The sequence below is a fragment of the Pecten maximus genome, chromosome 15, assembly GCF_902652985.1.
Source record: "Pecten maximus chromosome 15, xPecMax1.1, whole genome shotgun sequence".
Classification (NCBI taxonomy): Eukaryota; Metazoa; Mollusca; class Bivalvia; order Pectinida; family Pectinidae; genus Pecten; species Pecten maximus.
The window spans coordinates 5,218,941-5,229,498 of NC_047029.1; the positions used below are offsets into that span (position 1 = coordinate 5,218,941).

General features: G+C 34.3%; 1 protein-coding gene across 1 annotated transcript in view; it reads right to left on the reverse strand.

Annotated features, from left to right (window-relative positions):
• Positions 1 to 9,939, reverse strand: part of LOC117344222 (cubilin-like) — a 29,917-nt gene extending 19,978 nt beyond the window's left edge. The window contains exons 1-3 of the mRNA XM_033906894.1: positions 9,839 to 9,939; positions 1,178 to 1,234; positions 482 to 572 (exon numbers count right to left, since the gene is read on the reverse strand). Of these exons, the coding sequence (XP_033762785.1) occupies positions 482 to 539 (58 nt within the window). The 5' untranslated portion in view covers positions 540 to 572; positions 1,178 to 1,234; positions 9,839 to 9,939. The remainder of the gene's footprint in view (positions 1 to 481; positions 573 to 1,177; positions 1,235 to 9,838) is intronic.
• Between the last annotated feature and the right edge of the window lie 619 nt (positions 9,940 to 10,558).

The following is a 10,558-nucleotide window of genomic DNA, read 5'->3' on the forward strand; positions in this document are numbered from 1 at the left end:
AAACAATTAAGGAATGTGTGAAGCCCGGGGAGCACGGTCTCCTCTGACGGTAGTCGCTGATAAAAGTAATAGTAATAAATTGCTGTGAATTTCGTTCCAGAAATTCAGATCAGACAACGGGACATAACATATAATGATACTCCGTATTAATTAGAACTTTAGTACGTTATTCTCATCGACATTACATGAGTACTATACATTAAAGTACGCATTGAGTGTAGATATATTATTTATTTGTCTGTTTTGCGAAATATTGGGAAAACTGAGGTTGATAAACACCTCCTATTTAACACCAGACCATCTATTAAATACAGATCACATCTTAAATTCTCATACCTCATTTTCAATGTTCAATATGGAATTACTGCAGGGTTGTGTTGATAGTTTTAATCCCGCGCCATTTTTAACATTAACCATCATCATTATAAGGTATCTCTACTTAGTCAAGAGATTGAACTATTTAACTGACAAAAGAACATACCTGTTGAAGAACACGTGAGAATGATGAAACAGGATATCAGCCGTTCCGTGTATCCCATGATGGTGACAGTAATGGAATTCTCTTATTAGTACTGAAATGATTCAAATAAGGCTTTTGCAGAGTGTCACTAGCACTCAAACATAATCTTTTGTGAAATCAAATGGGCAATAGACTATTCATATACAATAGGAATATAAACGACACATATAAACGAAAACTCAGCATTACTCGATAAAAAGCAAACTATGTAGATAGGCCCAAAATGCCTGTATCGCTTATATGGCATCAATGCGAATAGTGGGTTTAATGTGAAACTTCTTTGAATTAAATGACTTTGAAAAATATACAGGTATTTTCATTTCAATAGCAATTCGTATTCACAATTATTTAGTCCTTTAAAGATTTTAGCATATTTGACCCCTGTGACCTTGCAGGTATGTCATTCATTCATTGGAACCAATCTGGTAGCTCTTTACCCCAGTATTCAACAGGCCTACTGTCAGATCACTGCATCTAAATGGTTATTGAGAACTCATTGAAAACTTTATACCTATTTGACCACTTTGACTTTGAATGTTCGTCATGGTCATTCATTTTAATAAACTATGAAGCCTTTTATACCGATATACTATAGGCCTAATAGCCGGTCCATGGGAATTTTGGCTATTAAGAAGAACTGAAAAAGGCATATCTGACCTCTGTGACCTTGAACGGCTTAGTTACGGAACCTTCCTTGAATAATGTAATGCTTTCCTGTGGAGAAAAAAAAAATGAGTTAAGGAATTAATTAAACTGGCCCGAGATGTTCCGAAAGAAAATGTGCGTCGTATGATTATTCGACAAAATCCGCCATGCAAATCTAGGTAATGTCAACATGATGAGAGACTTGAGGAAATTACGACTTTGTTATCGACTCTCATAACAAAGTCTGATTTCGATACTAAAATGAAGAGACTCCGAGATACTATCAGAGAGGAAAACAGGGAATTGGCCGATGAACTCAGGGGTCGTGTGTTCGAATTGGAAACGGAGAATGAGAGTCTCCGACAGACAATAGGAAACCTGGAGGCACAAGTGATTGATCTGCGGTGTTCCAAGGACGATAACATATCTCGTCACAACGACCTGGAACAACATGGTCGCAAGAATTCAATCAGAATTCGCGGTTTGGAAGACACGTCTGAGTCTGAGACAACTGAAGACTGCGTGGATAAAATTGTGAACTTTGTTTCTACCAAACTCAATGTCCCTATTACGAGTTGTGACATTGACATAGCTCACCGCCTCGGGAAATTTAACCGGGATAGACCTCGGAATGTGATCGTGAAGTTCACGCATCGTCGGAAGAAAATCCAGATCGTGAAAGCCCGTTCCAAGCTGAAGAGGACCAGGTACACGATATTCGAAGATCTTACCAAGATGAACCAACAGATCTTAAAGGACGCCTATAGACTTAAATGTGTTAAGAACTCGTACAGCACAGATGGCAAGTTATTCGCTATACTGACCGATGGTAGAAAAAGACGTCTTCACGTTGGTACCCCTCTCACGGACAGTTTTCTCATGGACGAATCAAACTTTGTGTAAATATTAAGGATATACTTACTCGGTAATGGACTAGGCACGGCGGTGCCGCCAGGAGCTTTTTTATCCTGGTTTTACCGAGACAATACATGTACAGTGTTTGGACAGTGTTTTTATGTGTCCGTGTTTGTGTCAAATTCACTGGATAATTTATGGTGAATCGCGAATTATTCTGTGTATGTGTATAGATTGGGATATAATTTTCTAAAATTCCGGTAAGTCATATCAGAAAAATACTAATTTTATATCTCTGGTCATATATTCTTGTTAATAGCAATTTACATGTATACTGTACATATATTTGTGACTTATGCGGCTGGTGCTAATTGTGATCTACTCGCTATAATGTTAAACTCATCCTGTATAGGATGAACAAGGTACGACTACGTAATATTATATAATTATACAGCTAATTACGTAGAAAAAAATCCAATAGCCTACATTTATGTTGTGGAATATTGTATGCACAAATGTATATGTACGGTATGCATGCTTTTGATACATGCAAATATATCATATCAGCTTGAATAAATGAAAGGTCTGTTATCATCTCTTTAATTATTCAGAGTTAAAGTCCAATAAGTAAGGTAATACTAATTTTATTATCGTTCTATATGGTTTCCCGCCTTATTTTCCGGAATATTAACGGGTTTGATTTATCCTTAGTATACTACTTCCGGTGTGTAATTTACTTCCGGTGATCATGATAAAGCATGGAATGCAAGTGTGCGGATGTCAGACTGGAATGTGTTTGTACTGTGGACGGTAGTGGTTTGTTTAGGTAATGACCACTTTAATGTTATATTTTATATTATCTTTTCTTCTTTTTCTCATTTATTCCCTTATCTCTTTTCTAACGCTCTTTACTTCGGGGGTGGAACTAGATCATATGTTCATATTAAGATATAAATATGACACAAATACAATTTTTGTCAGCTAATACTCAGGGCCTAGGAGACAAAATTAAACGTAGGGATGTTTTTTCTTATTTAAGGTCGACTAATAGTAATGTTTTCTGCTTGCAAGATACACATTTTAGTGAAGAACAGGAAAAAATTATTAGAAGTGAATGGGGTTTCCAATGTTATTTTAATTCTTTTAAATCGAATTCTAGGGGTGTTGCTATTCTTTTTAAAAATAATTTTGAATTTAAAGTGCACAAAGAAAAGAAAGACGATACTGGCAATTTCCTAGCATTAGAGATTGAGATTGAAAAATTTAAAATCACACTTATAAATTTATATGGTCCAAATAAGGATAACCCGGTTTTCTATGACACTCTTGTTGAAACGATTGAAAGTTTTGCTAATAGATATACCATTATTTGTGGAGATTTTAACCTGGTTCTTAATCCTAAGACTGACTATGATAAAAACTACAAGCATGTTAACAATCCTAAAGCTAGAGAAAAAATTTTGGAGATCATGGACAACCTTTCACTGGTAGATATTTTTAGAGAACAGAATGAAGATGTAAGACGATATACATGGAGGAAAAGCAACCCACTCAAACAGGCCCGATTAGACTTCTTTTTGATTTCTGAAAACTTCATTTCTAGTACTGAAAAATCCAAAATAGAACCAGGTTATAGATCTGACCACTCTTTTCCAACATTAGCTTTGAAACTAAACGAATTTTTCCCTGGTAAAGGAATTTGGAAATTTAATAATAGTTTATTACAAGAACAAGATTATTTGGATATGGTTAAAACCTGTATAGCTGAGACAAAAGAACAATACTGTACTCCAGTTTATAATTTACATAATTTGATGGATATTCCTGACAGTGAGATTGAGTTTGTTATTGATAATCAACTATTCCTAGAAACTTTACTTTTGCAAATTAGAGGCAAAACAATCTCTTTTTCTTCATTTAGGAAGAAACAACAAAATATTAGGGAAGACAATCTAAGAAAAATAATTCAGGAAATTGAGGAACAAGATGATATAGACACAGTAGAGTTAGAAGTTAAAAAAAGAGAACTACAGGAAATTAGGGATAAAAAAATAAAAGGTAGTTTAGTAAGGTCACGTGCTAAGTGGGTGGAGGAGGGTGAGAAGCCTACTAGATATTTTTTAAATTTAGAGAATAGAAATTTTACATCTAAAATTATACCTAAATTAGAACTAGATAATGGAGATATAGTTACTCAGCAGGCAAATATTTTGGAAGAGGTCAAGAAATTTTATGAAAATTTATACAGTAATAACAATGAAATAGCAGATGTAAATTTGAATGAACTTTTAGAATCATATAACATAAATAAAATTAGTAAACAAGAATCTGACAATCTTGAAGGTCCAATCACATTGATAGAAGCTGGCAAAACTTTAAGAAATATGAAAAATAACAAAAGTCCAGGTATAGATGGCTTTACAGTTGAATTTTTTAAGTGCTTTTGGAAATATTTGGGTAATTTCATCGTTCGATCTATAAATTTAGGTTATAAACAGGGATCTCTTTCTATTTCACAACGACGAGGTATTATTTCTTGCATTCCAAAGGGAGATAAACCCAGACATTTTATAAAAAATTGGAGGCCCATTACTTTGTTAAGTGTTGTGTATAAAATAGCATCAGGTTCAATAGCAAGTAGAATAAAGACAGTGTTGGATAAAATAATTGATAAAGATCAAACAGGGTTTATAGCAGGTAGATATATAGGGGAAAATACCAGACTAGTCTATGATATAATGCAGTATACAGAAGAAAATGATATTCCAGGTATGTTTTTAATGATCGATTTCGAAAAAGCTTTTGATTCAGTGTCCTGGGAATTTGTTGAAAAAGTATTAATGTATTTTGGCTTTGGAAATAGTTTAATAAACTGGGTTAAAACTTTTAATAATAATTTAAGTGCTACTATTAATCAGGGTGGGAATCTGTCTTCTTTCTTCCAAATTAAAAGAGGCTGTCGTCAAGGCGACCCGATCGCCCCCTATATTTTCATCCTCTGTGCAGAAATACTAGCGATAAAACTCCGAAATAATTCAAAAATCAAAGGTATTGATGTTGATAACTGTCCCATACTTTTGTCACAATATGCAGATGATACGTCTCTTGCTCTTGATGGTACAGAACTATCTCTACAGGAATCAATATCCGAACTTAATTTTTATGCAAATATATCTGGATTAAAAATTAATATTTCTAAAACTCAAGTGGTTTGGATAGGTAGTAAAAAGTTTAGTTCTGACAAATTTCTTCCAGATCTGGGTTTACAGTGGGGAAGGGAAAATTTTACACTTTTGGGAATTGAATTCCATATTAATTTACATGAGATTCCAAAGCTCAATTTCGATAAGAAATTAACTAAGCTTAAATCTCTTATTAGATCATGGAACAGGAGAATTTTAACGCCAATTGGTAGAATTAACATTATTAAATCAATTTTAGTTTCACAATTTAATCATTTATTTATCTCACTACCCAACCCAGATTATAGGTTTATTAGTAAGTTAAATACTATTTTCTTTGAATTTTTATGGAATAGCAAAGTTGACAAAGTTAAAAGAGATGTAATTGTTCAAGACTACATTAATGGTGGTTTAAAAATGATAAATATTAAGGCTTTCATAGACTCTCTTAAGTTAGGTTGGATAAGAAGATTATTTTCTAGCACCTCCAAATGGCAAGCAATTATAAAAACATATGTGAATACTGATATGTTGATACAGTGTGGCTCAGACTATTTACAGCAATGTGAAAAGAAATGTAAAAATTTGTTTTGGATAGATGTTTTGAAAGCATGTAGAAAGTTTGTTACATCAAATGAAGTAAATATAAATATTAATTGTATAAATGCGTATCTGAAGGCACCATTATGGTTTAATGACAAAATTACTATGGACAAAAAGTCTGTTTTTTTCCAAGACTGGTATAAGAAAGGAGTTGTAAATATAAATGATTTGATAAAGGATCATAATGCTGGTACATTTTATACGTTTCAAGATTTTACACAACTGTATCGAATACGGACTAATTTTCTCCAATATCATAGTGTCATTTCAGCTGTAAAAAAGTTCAATCCCAATCCTGTTCTCCCCATGCTGGAAATAACACGTCCATTTATTCCAGTAAACTTTGAATTTTTTTTTAAACATTTCAAAGGGTCAAAACACTTTTATAACATTATGATCAGAAATAATATTGTGCCCTCAGGACAAAGAAAATGGAATTCAATTTTTGATAGAAGCAATATTTACTGGAGTCAGGTTTTCAAACTTCCGTTTATTGTAACTAATAACACAAAATTCCAATGGTTTCAATATAGAATCAATCACCATATTCTTACAATAAACTCTCTTTTATTTAAAACTCGAATGGTGCCATCGCCTTTGTGTACACTGTGTAACTCAGAGATTGAAACCATTATTCATATTTTATGGGAATGTCAGGAGGTTCAAAATCTTCTTCTTAGCTTTGAAACTCTTTTAGATACACTCCTTATTCCTTTTGGTTTTAATAAAGAATCATTTTTATTTGGTCTTCTCACACAAAATATAAATGGTAAAATTGATAATGAAATTCTCATTGTAATTAAACAGTACATATATAAAATGCGCTGTCTGCACAAGTCCTTAAATTTAAATGCTTTAATAAATACTATACAGGACTATTTTAATATACAAAGATGTGTAGCTTATAGCAAAGGAGGTATGTATAAGGAGAGATTTAGAAACGAATGGCTAAAATGGGAAAAATTAATTAGGTTATAGCTTTCATTTCATAATATATTTAACTGACATGTCTCCTAGGCTCTAAAACACTAAACTGGTCAATAATTTTGCTTTGTTGCTCTGATAATATATTGTGATTTTTCCATCCCCTTTCTCTCCCTTTTTTGTCTATTTATCTTTCTATTTATGTATGTCAATACTGTCTGTATGTCTGTGTCTCTGTTAAGTCTGTCTGTGTCTTTCGGTCTAAGTAGGTTGGTGTTAGTCTATGTATCTGTTTGTCTGTATATGTCTGTCAGTCTTTCTGTATATGTCTGTGTCTCTGTTTAGTCTGTCTGTGTCTTTTTGTCTAAGTAGGTTGGTGTTGTTAGTCTATGTATCTGTCTGTCTGTGTGTATGTCTGTCAGTCTTTCTGTATATGTCTGTGTCTCTGTTTAGTCTGTCTGTATCTTTCTGTCTAAGTAGGTTGGTGTTGGTTTATGTATCTGTCTGTGTGTATGTCTGTCTGTTTGTCTGTACATGGATGAATAGCAGGATAATAGAAACAGAATGTGTGTTTAATATGCATTTTCTTATATATGTATGTATACAATAATATATACAACATGTGTAGTATGTGTGCACTTGTATGGGTATATTTGAGTTGTAGTAGGTGCGGTATGTGGATATGTTTTCATGTAAGTGCTGTGTGTACATGCCAATGGATGGATATCAAAATAGTACATGTATGTGTAGTAAAGCATGTGTGCTCATTGTCATATGCAATAGTTAGTATATGACTATATGTAGTACGTATGAACATGTATATGTGTATAGTGTTGTGTACATGTATGTATATGTACTAGAACATTCATGTGTGTGGGAAGGTGTTTGCGTGGGGTGTGTCATTCTCATTCATCAGAGTTACTTCCCTTCGTTTCATATGTCACTCGGTCAGTACGGTGGTGTAACTTAGCAGACTCTGGGGGGCGAGAATGGGGCTGTGTTGGTGTGTATGTGTGTGTGTAAGCTTGTGCGTAGTAAATTATAATAGAAATACACATCAGTGCTGAAAGGTGTGAATGACCATAAAATGTAGATGTCTTGTGTTTGTTGATAATATATGTTTAACTGAATAAAATATAAATTACAAAAAAAAAAAAACATTTCCGGTTTTGTAACAATGACCCCATCAGACATGTAGATACATATATAAATTGCTGTAACAGACGTTATAAGTGATATGCAGTATGACTAATGGAAAGTCCAGCTGTCATACCTCTGATAGTTGATCTAGGAATACAAAGATTTAAACATAATATACACTAGATTAGCTCTACATCGGCCATTTATATGTGTCTCTCTGGGTCTGCCTTCGTAGGTATGTGTGTCCGGGTCTGTTTTTACGGCTAACTTTGCCACTAACTACTATGATAATATGTAAATCTATTACACTGTCCGTAAGATAACGCTTATAGATTTCACTTCCTGTTTACGCTTGACTAGCCCACAGGAGAGTATAGTGTCACAAGGGTGGCAAAGACAAAAACCTTTCACCAGTGATACAATATACGTCATACAACAATGTCCTCTATATATGTACCTATAGTATGGCGACCTCGAACCCGTTGTTAAACATTTTAAAAAAATCCCATCAAATATCAATTATACATTCATGACTATATATTTTACATTTACTGACGTAACCGCTTTGTGTGTCTGGTTCCTGTTGTTACCTTCAGAGAGTAGTATAAAACCCTAATTCAGCTGACGGTCTGGTATATACACATCATTAGTGGATCCGGTTATGGGGTAAACGTATGTGCATTTTAAGTTTTAGGTGGTGATAAAAATAAATTTTGTCATAAAACTTTGATTTCTAAAGTCTTTTTACAGACTGCATGTAATTGGTGTAACCAGACAACTATGTTAGTGTGAGTCAGATCCTGACGTGATTATTATTTCTGTGTCATTCTTATTTAAATGATTTAAAGTATAACTGAACACCACGGGAAGTTACTCGACACTGGTAAGATCACGAGGAAATATTAAGTTTCGAATTCGGGGTGAAGTACAGGGCCGGTATTGCTGATAACTTCGTTTTACTATACCCCAAATTATGCAACCAATGGAAAATATACACGCATTATTATCATAAAATTATATTTTTTACTTTCTTTGATTAGCTGAAATAGACTCACTTGATCCCCGATAAAAAGTCACATCAAGCGGTCGAGCGAAAAAAGCTGAAAAAAGGGCTGGGTGTTTCTAAAAATAGATTAGTTATGAATTAACTCCCCTTGGTATTGTCCAACAGTGTGAAATATTTTGCCCGGTTTGGTAACATGACAAGCAATATCTGATTGTTATAATATATAATTAACGTCAGAATTAGGGTACATAATGTTGCATTTTAATGGATCTGTTTACTTTTTACTGTAAAGTGTTAAAAAGACAAATAAACCATTTACAATTCTTTACAAATCTCTATTAATTCATGTTAAAATGATTTTTGCATTCCCTGCATGATTATTAAACATCAAAACAGTCATTTTATGATAAAACTATTATAGCCTTTTGATTTCGGTCAATACATCGTTTAATTAACATGAAAAATATAAACCTAAGACTTCGTGTGTGTGTTTGAGGGGTGTTGTGTGAGTGTGTGGGCGTGTGGGTTGGGTGTGGCATACACTGGCACCAGAATGATTAAGTTATGTACCTCATAACGCAAGCTGGATACTTTCTAAGATTGTTCAATTTACTATACAGTCAATGTCGTCCAGCATGGTATAGTTTAATTACGTGAACTAGCATTGATATTTTACTATTGTTCAAGAGTAATTTTATATACGTGTATACATCTATCTGAAACTCTGCACTTATTTCTGTAGTGGCCTCTCGATTCTGTCCAAGGCGGTATTTAAACAGTGTACATGTGTGCATGTGTATACATAATATATCTAGGTAATTAACTTCCCCCTTATACGTGCATATAGACAATATTTTAAGTAACTTACCCTGTCTAATCAATATCTACATCGAACCTGTCTTTAATTCCGTGTTAATTGATATTTCATTCAGCAACAGTGGTTTATACAAATAGTTAACTTACCTTTAACGGATTCCCTAGGTGTCAAATATATCCGTACTACTCCTTACACACCACCAGAATTAAAGCGAGTTTAGCGTTCCCTACATGTATGTACTGTAGCGCGAGTGGTGTACGACTTGTTTTGTGGAGAATGAAACAAAATGCCTTTATATGTATAAATAGCACACTTATACACGTAGTTTACAGTATAGTGTTGTAAAAGGTATCGACACAGATACCGGTAAGACATTTACAAGGGATGGTTGGACTAGTACCGGTAAGACCTTTACAGGGGATGGTTGGACTAGTACCGGTAAGACCTTTACAGGGGATGGTTGGACTAGTACCGGTAAGACCTTTAAAAGGGATGGTTGGAGTAGTACCGGTACGACTTTACAGGGGATGGCTTGGACTGGTACCGGTAAGATTTTACAGGGGATGGTTTAGACTGGTACCGGTTATACCTTTACAGGGGATGGTTGGACTAGTACCGGTAAGACTTCTACAGGCGAAGGTTTGGACTAGTACCGGTAAGACCTTTACAAGGGATGGTTGGACCAGTACCGTTAAGACCTTTACAGAGGATGGTATAGACTAGTACCGGTAAGACCTTTACAGGGGATGGTTGGACTAGTACGGTAAGATCTTTACAGGGGATGGTTGAACTAGTACGATAAGACCTTTACAGGGATGGTTGGACTAGTACCGGTAAGACCGGTTTGGACTAGTACCGTAAATTAA